Genomic DNA, 16,007 nt, shown 5'->3' with positions numbered 1-16,007 from the left:
GCCGGCTACAGATCTTAAGAAGTAGGTCTCAGTGCTTCAATCACCATAAGAGCAATTCGAACCTTCACAAAATTATCAGATTTATAGTGACTCTAGGGAGGAAATAATTATGAGTAAAATGTATACAACCCTCTGATTTGGTAAACGTGGCTAATAAATGGTAAACCCCCCCCAAAAAAAAAATTGTCTCCACCTGCCCATTAACTACATATATCCCCCTCCCATTTTCTCCCAGTTGTACTTAGCCAATTACCCGACTCTTCTGAGCCATCCTGGTCGCTGCTCCACCCCCTCTGCCAATCCAGGGAGGGCTGCAGACTACCACATGCCTCCTCCGATACATGTGGAGTCGCCAGCCTCTTCTTTTCACCCGACAGTAAGGAGTTTCACCAGGGGATGTTCCCCCTCCCCCCTGAACAGGCACCCCGACTGACCAGAGGAGGTGCTTGTGCGGTGACCAGGACACATACCCAACCACATCTGGCTTCCCACCCGCAGACACAGCCAATTCTGTCTGTAGGGACACCCGACCAAGCCAGAGGGTAACACAGGGAATCGAACCAGCAATTCCCGTGTTGGTAGACAATGGAATAGATGGCTACGCTACCTGATGCCCTAATTACCATATATTTAATAAATCTATTTCACTACATTTACAATTGAGATATGTAAATATGGCCAAACTGTAATATATGGCCACTACATTTATAATCAAGATATGCAAATATGGCCAAACTGAACAGCGCCTGCTTTCCTGAACTCCCCAATATCACAGCAAAGAATTTACTCGCAGGTTTTTTAACTAAGATTACCACGGCAGGTATTCTCTATAAAAGGCTGGGACATTTCTTTGACCAATCAGATTGATTCACCAGAACTTCTTTGTGTGTAAATGATACATCATAATTATTGAAATCAAGCATCCCATTAATGAATCATTCATTACAGGTGCTAATAAACCCAGAAAGACAGCAAGTGTTTCTCTAGTTGGACATGAAAGACAGACATTTAAAATCAATTCAGTTTGATTTTAAAGGTTTGTCTGTTTAAATGTCTGTTTTAAACAGACATTTAAAATCAACATCCGTATTAAGCAGTGTGTGTTCATTGTGGATGGTTTGCTGGACTGGCTGGTCTGGAGACATACCTGGTATAGTCTAGCCAGTGGGTGCTTTCAAGGGTAGATAACCATTTATCATCCGGCACTGACACAGAGGTTGAGATATCTGCAGGAAAAGACAAAGAAAAAACAGAACTATTCAAAACTTATTCAAAAAGACACTGAAAACTTTAAAATGATACATTCCAAAACACTGCATGGACATTTCCCATATCAAATCACTAGCTAACTGAAAATAATCATTCAATGTCTTTAAAGAAGAGAGTCTGTAAAACTGTTATTTTTGCCAATTTAAGGGGGCATCCGTGTAGTGTAGCGGTCTACTCCGTTGCCTACCAACACGGGGAACGCTGGTTCAAATCCCCGTGTTACCTCTAACTTGCCTGGGCATCCCTACTGACACAATTGGCATGTCTGCGGGTGGGTAGCCGGATGTGGGTATGTGTCCTGGTTGCTGCACTAGCGCCTCCTCTGGTCAGTGGGGCATCTGTTCGGGGGGAAGAGGGAACTGGGGGGGGTGTAGTGTGAGCCTCCCATGCACCACGCCCCCCTGGTGAAACTCCTCACTGTCAGGTGAAAAGAAGCGGCTGGCGACTCCACATGTATCGGAGGAGGCATGTGGTAGTCTGCAGCCCTCCCCAGATTGGCAGAGGGGGTGGAGTAGTGACCGGGACGACTTGGAAGAGTGGGTAATTGGCCGGATACAATTGGGGAGAAAAAAAAAGGGGGGGTTGCCAATTTATGCATGGAAGGTACCTAAAAAGTACCATAAAAATATGTAACTTTTATTCAAACATTGAACAGTGACAGTTACAATCTACTTTGAGCAAATGCTTCATTTGCATATATGAATTGCATGTTTTATTGTCTTCTCTAGGAAGCATACAGACAGGTATATAAGACAGTCAACCACCCTTTGGACCGAGGTAAACTAGCTCAGGGTCAGTTCACTTTCATTGAAATGAATGCAAACTGCAACATACAAACATGGAAAATTCTTTCCTGATGACTTACTTATATGAAGTTTAGGTGGTTGCATAGGACAACCTTTGATGACATATTTATAATGCATAAATCCGTTTTAAACTGACATAATGTATCATAAAGGTGGTTATGAGGTGTTGTGAGGGCGTATACATGGTTATAATGAATCTTACAATGACTTATAGCTACACTTATAGGGCGTTATAGATGCTTATAGGGCATTATAGATGCTTATGGGGCATTATAGATGCAAGCTTCATAGAAAGTGTTACCCAACCTTTTTCTTGGAGTGAAATCAAAACAACCTGCCCCTTTAGAAAGCAATGCAATTTTCGACAGACAAACAAAGTCAGATCAACAGACAGACAGACCAAAACAGACAGAAGGATGACAATCTAGTTGTTCTGATGATTTAAAGACTTCTGACGAGAAGCTCTGAATGGTTATTTCTGGAGGTCAATCCTTGGGGCCGTCGAGCAAGAAAACAAAACAATGGGACCAATGAGCCAGCGAGTTAGGAACCCTGACTAAAATCTGTGTGGCAACAGTGTGTGTGTGTGTGTGTGTGTGTGTGTGTGTGTGTGTGTGTGTGTGTGCGCGCGTGCGTGTGGTTTGCTATGGCTGTGTGTTTGAGTAATTACCATTAGCTTTGTCTACCCTGTTCTTACCCGGCCGGGGAATGTGCTGTGTGTGCCCACAATGAAAAGAAAAGGAACAAAACATGGGAGTGCCTCTCTAAGCCTGCTTGAACCTGTCACTATGGCAGAGGACCACAGAAAACATCTGCAAAATACTAGTTACGCACTGTGAAGTATGACAAAAACAAAAACTCCAGACATTTTTACTGGGTAAATCTAAATCACCTCAGCTGTCTTTCTGACTCACGATATAATTGCCGGCTTTTTTTTCCGCATGAAAACCTGGTATTCTGCCACGAGTTTGAAGAATTTAAGGTTTTAATCCACAGGACTTTCTTTAATGACTTGAATAAAGGACCTAAACCCTAAAAGACTAACACTGTACTCTCAAATGTTTCACAAGAAGGAACTCCAAAGAGAGACAGTTTAGACCGAACACCCTCCATTTTACAAGTTCCCATACAAGGACTGGATCTTAGCTGGTACCACTGTACGCTGAAAGACTGATCCGTAAAGAATGGTCACTTAAACTCAATCACTATGCTAACCTCTACTGAATGAAAATACAGTGAAGTTAAAAGGATAGTAAATGTAGGGCAAAAACATACATGGGTTGGTAGCTGTAATATTGAGATTCTATAAGAAAAGTTCCAGGCATGTTTGACTATTCATGAGAATGTTGTGTGTTTTTGTATAGTAAATGGGGAGGGTTGCGTCAGGAAGGGTATCCGGCGTAAAACTTTTGCCAAATTAAATATGCGGATCATAAATCAGATTTCCATACCGGATAAGTCCAGGCCTGGATTACCAATGACAGGGTGCCGGTGGAAACTATGCTACTGTTGGGAGAAGGAGAAGGAGAGGGGGGAGGCATGTCCAGAGACAGCAGGAGAGGAGGAAGGGTAGCAGTGTGGAGGTGAGAGTCGGAATTTTGAATGTTGGCACTATGACTGGTAAAGGGAGAGAGCTGGCTGATATGATGGAGAGAAGAAAGGTAGTTATACTGTGTGTGCAAGAGACCAGGTGGAAGGGGAGTAAGGCCAGGAGCATTGGAGGTGGGTTCAAACTCCAAACTCTTCTACCATGTGTGGATAGGAGGAGAAATGGGGTAGGGGTAATTCTTTTTTTTTTTTCCCTTAATCTCCCCAATTATATCCAGCCAGTTACCCCACTTGCTGCACCGCCCTCTCTGCCGAGCCGGGGAGGGCTGCAGACTACCACATGCTTCCTCCGATATATGTGGAGTCGCCAGCCACTTCTTTTCAGCTGACAGTGAGGAGTTTTGCCAGGGGGATGTAGCGTGTGGGAGGATCACACTATTCTCCTCAATTCCCCCTCCCCCTCAATCAGGTGCCCCGACCGACCAGAGGAGGCACTAGTGCAGCGACCAGGACACATTCCCACATCCAGCTTCCCACCCACAGACACAACCATATGTGTCTGTAGGGATGCCTGACCAAGCCGGAGGAAACACGGAGATTTGAACTGGCGAGCCCCATGTTGGTAGGCAACGGAATAGACCGCCACACCACCCGGAAACCCTGGGGTAGGGGTAATTTTGAAAGAAGAATATGTCAAAAGTGTGTTGGAGGTGAAGAGTGTCAGACAGAGTGATGAGTATGAAGTTGGAAATCAAAGGTGTATTGATGAATGTTGTCAGCGCATATGCCCCGCAAGTTGGGTGTGAGATGGAAGAGAAAGAAGAATTCTGGAGTGAGTTGGATGAAGCGATGGAGAGTGTATCCAAGGAGGAGAGAGTGGTTATTGGAGCGGACTTTAATGAGCATGTTGGTGAAGGGAACAGAGGTGATGATGGGTAGGTATGGTGTCAAGGAGAGGGATGTGGAAGGACAGATGGTGGTGGATTTTACGAAAAGGTTGGAAATGGGTGTGGTGAATACATATTTCAAGAAGAGGGAGGAACACAGGGTGATGTACAAGAGTGGAGGAAAGTGCACACAGGTGAACTATCCTATTTTATTGTGGAAATATACTTTTACTCTTACGTTTTATTGTTTACATTCTAATTTCTTTATTCTATTATGTCTTTTTACATGTATTTTCATATTCATATGTGTCACTTATTTTATATTGTATTTTAAACTTGTGCAGCACTTTGGTTCAACTGTGGTTGTTTTACTAAATGTGCTATATAAATAAACTTGACTTGACTTGACTTGATTTATGCAGGAGGCACAATCTGAAAGGGATTGGAGACTGCATGGTGGTGACAGGGGAGAACGCAGCTAGGCAGCATTGGATGGTGGTCTGTAGGATGACTTTGGAGAACAAGATGAGGAAGAGAGTGGAGGCAGAGCCAAAGATCAAATTGTGGAAGTTGAAGAAGGAAGACTGTTGTGTGGAGTTCAGGGAGGAGTTAAGACAGGCGCTGGGTGGTAGTGCAGAGTTGCCGGATGGCAGGGCAACCACTGCAGAAACAGTGAGGGAGACAGCTAGGAAGGTACTTGGTGTGTCATCAGGACAGAGGAAGGAAGACCGGGCAACTTGATGGTGGAATGAGGAAGAACAGGAAAGTATGCAGAGGAAGAGATTGGCAAAGAAGAAGTGGGATAGTCAGAAATGAAGAAAGTAGACAGGAGTACAAGAAGATGCAGCGTAAAGCGAAGAGAGAGGTGGCGAAGGCAAAGGAAAAGATGTATGGTGAGTTGTATGAGAGGTTGGACATTAAGGAAGGAGAAAATGATTTGTACCAATTGGCTAAACAGAGGGACCGAGCTGGGAGGATGTGCAGCAGGTTAGGGTGATAAAGGATAGAAATGAAAATGTACTGACAAGCGAGGAGAGTGCATTGAGAAGGTAGAGGGAGTACTTTGAGGGGCTGATTAATGAAGAAAATGAGAGGGAGGAGGTTGGATGATGTGGGAATAGTGAATCAGGAAGTGCAGTGGATTAGCAAGGAGGAAGTGAGGGAAGCTATGAAGAGGATTAAGAGTGGAAAGGTGGTTGGTCCAGGTGACATACCAGTGGAGGCATGGAGGTGTTAAAGAGAGATGGCAGTGGTGTTTTTAACTAGATTGTTTAACACAATCTTGGAAAGTGAGAGGATGCCTGAGGAGTGGAGAAGAAATATCTTCTACTTTTTTGGCTACTCCTGTTAGGGGTCACCACAGTGGATCATCCGTTTCTATCTCTTCCTATCCCCCGATTTTCAAGAATAAGGGTGATGTGCAAAGCTGTAGCAACTACAGAGGGGGGTGTAAAGTTGATCAGCCACAGCATGAAGATATGGGAAAGAGTAGTGGAAAATAGGTTAAGAGGAGAGGTGATGATTAGTGAGCAGCAGTATGGTTTCATGCCATGAAAGAGCACCACAGACGTGATGTTAGTTTTGAGACTGTTTAAATAGTTTCAATGACAGTGTCCGTGAAATTGTCCATGACGAGGGAAATCCACGTGAAAACTGACTTTCAGAGATGGATATCTTAGTTATGCGAGCTCTTATTTTCAATCAGTGACATGAGTCAGTTTATATCAAAATCTATCTTCCTGGGGCGCCTCCGTAGCTAAATGGTTACAACGCATAAACCATGGCCACATGGTCGCCGGTTCGAATCCAGCTGGTGAAGTTTGTTGCAAGTCATACCCCTTGCTATCCCTCCATCTATTCCTCTCTGCTTTCACTGTTGCTGTCCAATAAAGGTATAAAATACCAAAAATAAAAAAACTCTCTTCCTTACTGTATTTCTTGCCATGCTTTTCATTCTACAAATCCTCATTCTGTTGGTGACTGCTTCCTCCATCCTCTCAGATCACTCGATGTATGTACATACCTAGACCCCACCAGGAGAACTGCCCGCAAAGTGAACAATAACATCATGTTTTAAATGAGTTGTCGCAAAAAACCCTGTTTTGTTTTACCCATTTCTCTTCACTGTTGCCACCTCACGTACAACTCTTGGTTTTGATTCTCATTTGTCTTGTCTTAGAAAAAATATTTTCAATCGTCAGTGTTTTGCTCACAGAACTTGATCAGTACTAGTTACTGTTCTGACTTGTGTTCGGGTCTTGCCTTCATCCAGAAGGTGTGGACTGGAGGTGGTCCATCTCTGTTAGGTTTTGTCATCTGGTTGTGATTTTAAAGCTCTTCTGTCCCAGTGAACTACTAATGCAGAGCACATGGCAGCAGATTAACGCTGCAATGTGTTGGCCGTAAAAGCCACCACACACTGGGCTGGTCCCTCTGGGTGAAACTCACCTGCCATTTGAAATGGTTTAATGATTTTCTTTTTAACAATCTGAGGCTTCAATCTACTGTAGACAGGATTCTACAGTAGATTGAAGAAGAGATTTGTCGACCTGTGTAGACCTGTGGACTGGCACGCTGTCTGGCTTCCCTGTTAACCCACTGCCGTGTTTTTCATGGCTTCTGTAATTAATGGAGTGATTAGTGAAGCTTTAAAAGTCTTCTCAAATACACTTGGCACAGTAGGTGGGACTCTGCTTACCGTTTTAACATTTCCGAACCATGTTCTGTCGAATGTATGGTCGCATTATGTGTGTGCAGATATGCACACACATTTTGTTGTGTGCATACATATTTTTGTGTGTGCATGTGTTCCCCTTACCTCCCAGACAGAGGGCTCTCAGCCGGCTGTGTGCCAGCTGCACATCGGCAGGCGAAGGCATGTCATCACCCAATTCCACCACCACGCAGAGAGACGACTGGCCCCCAAACAGGATCATCTCAAGGTTCCTACAGGATAAGGAACACACAGACAAGACAGTTGTTAGTACAATGTTACACCGAAACTGGGCTTCATCTAGCAACATGCAAATAATGATAGTCACAGAATGCAGATAAGGATAGACAATTGCCAACTGTACTTAGCTTTAGCCTTTTGGCTAATTTTGGAGGAATACATTTTGAAGAACATTTTCAATGTGACCCATAGATAATGTACTCAATCTTCTAATATATAGGTACAAAAATATGTTTTAATTTGCATCTTAAAAGGTTTACATACACACACACATATATATATAGCAGAGAGAGGGGATGTGGGTCATGGGAGAGCAGACACTTTTGTTAGTAGGAAGACTGATTGACTGATTAGCGATCAGCCTCAGTTGTGCTTTACTGATAGCCTATGCTTTTATAACCAGTGAAGCTTGGTCCTGGGATGACATACAAATATTGACATTGACACAGGAGTGCCACAGAGATTGACAGGAAGAGCCAGACACGACTCTCCAGCCGAGAGAGAGAGAGAGAGAGAGAGAGAGAGAGAGAGAGAGAGAGAGAGAGAGAGAGAGAGAGAGAGAGAGAGAGAGAGAGAGAGAGAGAGAGAGAGAGAGAGAGAGAGAGAGAGAGAGAAAGAGAAAGAGAGAGAGAGCGAGCGCGAGGAGTGAGAGCGATGCTACAAACGGCTCCAGCACCTGAGCATACCAGCTGAAACAGAAAGTCAAGAGTCATTATAAATAAAGAGCTTGTGTTGAATCACCTAAACCGTGTCTGCTTTGCACTCATTCATTTAACCATCTCTCATATGCATACACACAAACGGAAGAACACACACCTGATGTCATCTTTCTCATGGTATATGTTGTTCTGAAAGCTGGCCATCCGTAGCAAGTCACTGCCTCTGGGGTGTCGCCAGCACCAACGCTGCAACACAGAAAGCATCAACGTTTTAACCAATAACACTCCATTTGGACCCTCTATAACAGCAGGTTTCACATATTTGGGATCTTCCAAAGTTATTGAGCCTGAAGTGTGATTAATGCCATGAGAATGATAATTAACAGGGAACACTGTCTCTTTGTGTTTCATTTTCATTCAGTGTAGTCACTCAGTGTTTCATTCAGTGTTTTACTTGGTTAAACAAGGATAATGGTGTAGCACGTTTAATTGAGGCAGTCCCTCCCAATTTTTAATTTATTAGTGTTGTAAGAGATGTGGTGGAGTAGCTCTTATATTCAAGGATGAATTCCTATGCAAACAGACATCTTTTGGAAATTTTACTTCTTTTGAATACCTTTCTGTTTTATTGAGGTGCTCCCCTCAAGTTTTATTATTCAATATCTACAGCCCACCGAAATATTCTGCAAGTTTTTCTGAAGCCCTTGCTGAATAGTTGTCTGTCATCTGCACTGACTATGACTATGACTAACATTCATATTATACAACAGAGGTGACGCCAACTCGGACCGTGAGGACTCTGGGTGTGATCCTGGATGACCAACTGTCATTTGCTGAAAATGTTGCATCAGTTGCTTGCTCCTCTTGCTCCTGCAGATTTCTCCTCTATAACATCAGGAGGATTCGCCCATTCCTCACCGACGAGACAGCACAGGTGCTCATCCAGGCTCTGGTCATCTCCCGGCTGGACTACGGCAACTCCCTCCTTGCTGGTGCCCCGGCGTCGGCCATCAGACCTCTGGAGCTTGTTCAGAAAGCTGCAGCTCATCTGGTGTTCAACCGCCCTAAGTTCTCCCACACAACTCCCCTTCTCATGTCCCTACACTGGCTCCCAGTAGCTGCTCGCATCCAGTTTAAGACTCTGGTGCTAGCCTACAGGGCAGTGAAAGGAACAGCTCCTTCCCATCTCCAGGCCATGGTCAAGCCCTACACCCCCGCCTGACCACTTCGCTCTGCTGCCTCGGGACACCTGGATGCCCCGTCGCTCAGAGGCCCTTGCTGCCGATCGACCCGGTCATGGCTCTTTTCTGTCCTGGCCCCACAGTGGTGGAATGAACTCCCCACTGACGTCAGGTCAGCGGAGTCGCTGCCCATCTTTCGGCGCAGGTTGAAAACTCACCTCTTTAAGAACTACTAGCCTGTTACTTGTTCTTAGCACTTATTGTATTCACTCATTTAAAAAATAATATTAAAATCTCTTCCTTGCACTTTTACTTTAGCACTGGTTTTGCTCTTAGAATGCTTGTTTAGATGCCCTGTAGCGCCGCATTATGTAATAATGTAATAAATTTTCACATCATTATGTAATAACGCCATGTTTTTTTCAAATCAAGACATACATTTTGGTGGTTTATTACATAATGCACCAAATTATTAAATTTTCTTCATAAAAAAGTGTAACATCCGCATTTTTTAATAAGTTGTTACATATTGCACCGGTTATTACAAAATGCGGATGTTACACTTTTTTATGAAGAAAATGTAATAATTTGGTGCATTATGTAATAAACCACCAAAATTTATGTCTTGATTTGAAAAAAAAAACGTGGCGTTATTACATAATGATGTGACAATTTATTACATTATTACATAATGCGGCGTTGTTACATAATGCGGCGCTACATGCACTTATGACCTCTGATGACTAGTAGTTCTCCTGATTTCCTACGTTAAATGATGCACCTATTGTAAGTCACTTTGGATAAAAGCGTCGGCTAAATGATTGTAATGTAATGTAATGTAATGTAATTAACAGTTAGTCCCAACCAAGTCATTTGATTGGACAAGAGGCATACCATGAGTGCTGATATTCAGTATAACAGCACTGGGACTTTTAACTATATGTATCACTCCGCCGCACAGGTGTTCTATTAATAACCATTAATTAGGCTACATTAAAGGTCGTTATCAATATCAGATTGCGGAACATAAAAATCTAAACAAAAAACATATGTGTGTTGCAGGTCTGAAAGCTCGTTTAAAAAGTTACTGGAGACCATCGAGACCACTGAGAGCAGGAAATGATGGCGCAACGTAACGTCTGAATGTTCATCAGAATCACACATGCCACCCAAGCAACTGTCAGTGTCAACAGACTCTTATTTCATTGGTTGCACAATAAATGGAAACATCCAGATTAATGTACATGATACAAAGTAGCTAGCCAGCAGTAATGTGTGTAAATCTATACAAAGTAGCAAGTTGTGCAGGGAAATGTTTGTGTTCAGGTTGCCTGGCAATGGTCAAAGTTCAAGGGCGCAGATGTGGAACTATTTGTTGGCGGAGCTAAATAAATGATTAAATAAAAAACAAATCATAATCTGTTGTTGCTTATTACTGTTAACTAATAAATGGCGATTGTAGAACTGTTGTATAAAAGTGTCTGTGAATATTCTCATTCATCCAGGTCATGGCTACCAAAGGAATTGAATCAAGTGCAACTGGACTTGGTATATATCCGTGAAGACGTTTCGCCTCTCATCCAAGAGGCTTCATCAGTCCGTGCCTTTCTGACTAGACCAAACTAGTCTGACTGGCTGGTGATGAGACTCAGATCTTTATCCTCTTTGGAGTCGTTATCAGAGCTATTGATGTCCATGGCTCTTTGTGTTCCGATGTTTAGCAACGCCCGTCGTTATCCAAGGTATTGATATGCGTGGCTCTGTTGTATAAAAGCAATATCACACTCGAGGTCGTGCTGTTATACTGAATATCAGCACGGCTGTGGTTATCTTCGGTACTTGGCCTGCAGCCTCGTACCTACAACTGAATCACAGCCGTGCTGATATTCAGTATAACAGCACGACCTCGAGTGTGATATTGCTTAATTGACAACCTCAATGACAATCGCACCAAGGAACTTTTTGCCATTCTGTAACCTTTGGATTGGCTCAGCATGTCAAAGTGCCCACACATAGCAAAGGTCATACATCTTGGACTTAATTATCTCTAAGGACCTGTTGATCTCAAAGACTGACATGATGGACCTTGTTCTATCTGACCACTCCTGTGTTTTTTTTCCCCCTGATATGCCTTTTCAGTTAAGAAGGGTTTTATCAATGAAAATACTAATATTTTGTCTTCATCTAGGCAATGTCTATGTTACCAGCACTCGCTTCGACTTCTCTTAATGAGCTCCTATATCATTTTAATTTTAAAACTGAAAGCACGATTGATGCCACTGCACCAGTCAAGGCGACAAATTTCTCTGGCAAGCAAAAGCATTTTGGAGAAATGTTCCCTATGCACCCTTGGAGAAATACTCCCTATTCAAAAAAGGGAGTGCAGAAAGGCTGAGTGTAGATGATGGGAAACAACTTCAAATACACCGTGACATTTATATGGAAAGACGGTGCATACATAACCTAGAACTGAGAATTGCTGGTCCATGCTTTTCCACTAACATCATTAACAAAAATATTAAGCTGACAAATCCCCTAACAACAATACTGCCCGAGTTTCTTTCCATCGAGGAACGGATTTGACACTTGTTATAGTGACAAAGTTGAGAACATTAGACAGGTCATCAGTATCTGCTATGACAGGCAAAAACATTAGGCCACCTGTACATTTGTATAACAATAGCTTGGCATCCATGTCTCTATTTGATGCCATTAGCTACAAATCTCTCAAGGAAATTGTTCTTTCTCTCCACCCCTCCACCTGCTGTCTTAGTCCTATTCCATCAAGTCTTTTTAAAAATGTTTTTAGCTGCCTGGTAACAGAACTATTGCAAATAGTTAATACGTCTCTTCCCTATGGTAATTTTCCAAAGGCCTTAGAAACTGCTGTCATTAAGTCTCTCTTAAAAAGTGTAACCTGGATGCCTCAGTAATTTGCAACTGCAGTCCAATTTCAAATATGTCTTTCATAAGTACAACCACTGAAAAGGTTGTTCTTTAACAAGTCAGCAGCATTTTAATGTCAAATGGATTGCTGGAAAATTTCCAGTTAGGATTTCCGGCCCACCACAGCTCTGAAACTTCACTTATTTAGGTTTTAAATGACATTCATCTAAACACCAACTCTGGCAAAACTTCTGTCCACTTTGTTTTAATTGGCTGCTTTGTATCTGACTGCAAGAAAATGACTTACACGGTCCCCCAAAGCCAGTGCTACTTAACCTGTTAGGTTACGTTCTGTGGCACAGTAAAGTCCCTTATCACAACTATGCAGACAATACTAGAATAAACATAGCTCTCTGGCAGAGTGATTATGGTCTCTTAGAAACATGTTGTTGCTGCTTGGAGTGAATTAATGACTCGATGTCCCAGAATTGTCTGCAATTAAACAAAGACAAAAGTGAGACCATTGTGTTCGGCCCTAGGAAAGAGAGGATGAAAGGTATTGCTCACCTTGAATCTGTCAATCAAGACTGCAAGCCAAGCTAGAAATCTGGGTGTAGTTATACTCGGAACTACATTTTGATAGCCACATAAAGACAGTAACAAAGTCGGCTTATTACCATCTTAAAAACATAGCATGAATAAGAGCATTTGTGTCTAAAGAAGACTTGGAAAAAACATATCCCTGCCTTTATTTCCAGTAGATTAAACTATAAGTCTTTTTTTTTGGTTTCCCAAAAAAGCCATCAACTCATGCAGAACGCTGCTGCTAGAGTTCTGACAAGGACTCAGATCCAGTTCTCAGATCCCATCATTGGCTTCCAGCAAATCACAGAATCCATTTTAAAATACTGCTTCTTGTTTATAAATCTTCTGTATCTTTTTCAATGTCTTTTTATGCCTTTATGTAAAGCACTTGGAGTTGCCTTTGTGTAAGAAATGTACTATATATAAATAAACTTGCCTTGCCTTTTATTTCTAAACATGTTACCACATTGTCTACTCTGCCCACCCAACACTTACTACACGCCTATCTGTCCTGGGACGAGGAGGTTTTCCTCACCCGAATTGAAGGTTTAAGGGTTGAGCGTGTTGTCTGCTATCATTTACTGTAACTACCTGTTTCTCCCTGTGTGAATGTAAGCTTCTGAGACTGAAGATTTGCAGATATTTAAATAAACTCGACTCTGAGATGACTGTAGTTGAGAGGCCGCAAATTGTGAGAGGAACGCTGCCTGTTTTAAAAGCTTTTAAGTCATTTGTGTGTTCTGGGAGAGTCCCCCCATCATTTTGGAGTGTCAAAATCTCTATCCTAAAGGGAGCACCAACACTCAAACTTGTGATGTCAGGGAGTGAAGCATGGGACTTTCAGTAAACAGCATCCAGGATATAATGGTATTATTCTGGTTGATGAAGGACTTCAATTGCGTGTACTCACAGGGATGCGGCCTTCATTGAAATGGGCAAAGGTTTTCTTCAGCTCAGTGTCCAGGACCTTCTGTGGAACCATGTTGAACCTGGGCAGGCTGACAGAACACAAAACCACATGACGGTTGATTTTAAAAGATATGTCAGCTTCATAATAAACTGATACAGAGGAAATGGAGACAGAAGGAAGTGAGAGGTACTGTATAAGAGGGAGAGCAGATGAGGTGAAATGGCGATCAACACTTTTTCTGATTAAATTCCATGATGTTTTTGAGTATGGGAGCGAGCCTCAATTCTGTGACATAACAAGACATATTACAATGTCTTTTTATACTTGACTCTTCCGTCCTTACTATTAGCATTTTTCGTGATTCAGTAGGGTTCCCATCTTTTTAGGAAATCATTTTCCATGACTTTTTATTGGTTTTATATATATATATGATAGCCATTGCTCTCAGAAGGTCATATTAGTCAGTATTACAATAAATGGAAGCCTAAACAGTCTAAATGGACGGTGTAGCTTTCAGCTGGTCCCTGAACAGACCACCTGAACTTCAAGCACTAATGTGACTTTTCAACTGCTAAAAAAAAATGGATAAAATATGCCCTCTCATTGGTTGAAGATACAATTCTATAACCTAACTTTAAAAATTTCATTGACATTTGCTCAATTTTATCACTTTCCAGGTGTTTTTCATGACTGGAAAACAAGTCTATGAATTTCCAGGTTTTCCAGGACGTGCAGAAATTATGTTAATACCGAGATAATAATAAAATAATAATAATAATAGTAATACATCAGATTTATATAGTGCTTTTCTAAATACTTAAAGACAGTACTTTACATCATAGGCAAAAACAACTGAAATAATGATAAGAAATGGTAATAAACTTAGGCAATAAAAACATAGGGGGAGGCAGGGATGGAGGTGAGCTGTGTAGTCTGAAGAGGTGAGTTTTGAAGGTCCTTTTGAATGCAGACAGAGTGGGGGCAACTTTGATGTGGTTTGGAAGAGCTCAACAGAGAGGGGGCTACTGAAAAGGCCCTGTCATCCCAGGTCCAGCGCTTGGTCTTGATGACTTGCACAAGAGGTTGACCTTAGTGGACCTGAGGCAATGGGATGGGGTGTGGTGGTGGAGGAGCCGTCGATATTAAAGGAGAAATCCTGGGTGGTGCGGGTGAGGGAGTCTGGACCAATGATTAAGAAGATACCCAAGGGTTTTAGTCTGAAAGACACCTAGATGGGCATTCAGCAACCAATCCAGCATAAGGTTATTTTTCAGGGCTTTCTGACAGGCTTTTTGGTTTGCACATTATTTGGCAAGTAGAATGTTTCCATGTCTTTCTATGCTTTTAGTGGGGATTTCATGATCAGGCATTGTTATATATTGCAGTACCTAATCTGGTTGAATCATATCAATCCAAAGAGGGAAACTCTAAAAATATATTTGTTCCATTTTTGAGGACCATCCACAGCACAACATAAAGGAAATCCCAGTGGCTGAAGGAAAGACACAAGCTTAGACAGTCTCAGATGGGGTCATTTACTACACAAACACATTGTGGACAAAAACAAAATGGTGTTCTGGGTCTGTGTTGACTGTAAATGTACCTGGTGGCCATCTCAAAACGATCGTTGACCGAGCTGACCCTCCAGCCAGTAGACCCGCACCTCTCCAGTTCCTGCTCCCAGTCGGCCTGTGACTCAAACCAGTTCATATCTGTGTCTCGGCGACGGTTGCTTAGGAACTGCTTCATCTCTGGAGGCAGGAAACGACACAAGAGATTTGTTGAGAAGAGCTACAACTAAGGCTGATGTAAAAAAACTGGTAAAACGATGGAGAAAGATTACTGCTTCATTGATTATTACAGTGGGCCAAGGTAGGATGAAGTGTGGTTTGTTTTGGTTTTTCACTACTATAGGGACTTTAATCAAGAGTGTCTTGTATGATGGAACTGGATTTGAATTCTCATGTGACCATATGCTAGATAGCCCTGTTGCTTGCTCTTGAGATACAAAGTACTAATTTCATATTCTAGTAAACCATGTATGGTAACATGTAGTATATCTGTTGCTGATTTTCACCCCATCCATCCAGCCATCCATTATCCGAACCGCTTATCCTGCTCCCAGGGTCGCGGGGATGCTGGAGCCTATCCCAGCTGTCATACACACACACACACACACACACACACACACACACACACACACACACACACACACACACACACACACACACACACACATTCATACCTAGGGGCAATTTAGTACAGCCGATTCACCTGACCTACATGGTGCACGGACTGTGGGAGGAAACCGGAGCACCCACAG

The 16,007-nt window shown here is 42.5% G+C and overlaps 1 protein-coding gene across 1 annotated transcript in view; it reads right to left on the bottom strand.

The window, feature by feature from the left end:
- mtmr11 (myotubularin related protein 11) overlaps nucleotides 1-16,007 on the bottom strand; it is a 67,502-nt gene that overhangs the window by 20,881 nt on the left and 30,614 nt on the right. The window contains exons 7-11 of the mRNA XM_056286266.1: nucleotides 15,288-15,435; nucleotides 13,685-13,772; nucleotides 8,280-8,368; nucleotides 7,329-7,456; nucleotides 1,148-1,226 (exon numbers count right to left, since the gene is read on the bottom strand). Coding sequence (XP_056142241.1) covers nucleotides 1,148-1,226; nucleotides 7,329-7,456; nucleotides 8,280-8,368; nucleotides 13,685-13,772; nucleotides 15,288-15,435 — 532 coding nt within the window. The remainder of the gene's footprint in view (nucleotides 1-1,147; nucleotides 1,227-7,328; nucleotides 7,457-8,279; nucleotides 8,369-13,684; nucleotides 13,773-15,287; nucleotides 15,436-16,007) is intronic.

This window comes from Lampris incognitus, chromosome 9 (assembly GCF_029633865.1).
Source record: "Lampris incognitus isolate fLamInc1 chromosome 9, fLamInc1.hap2, whole genome shotgun sequence".
In the NCBI taxonomy this organism is placed as follows: domain Eukaryota; kingdom Metazoa; phylum Chordata; class Actinopteri; order Lampriformes; family Lampridae; genus Lampris; species Lampris incognitus.
This window is presented reverse-complemented; position numbering and strand designations above follow the sequence as displayed.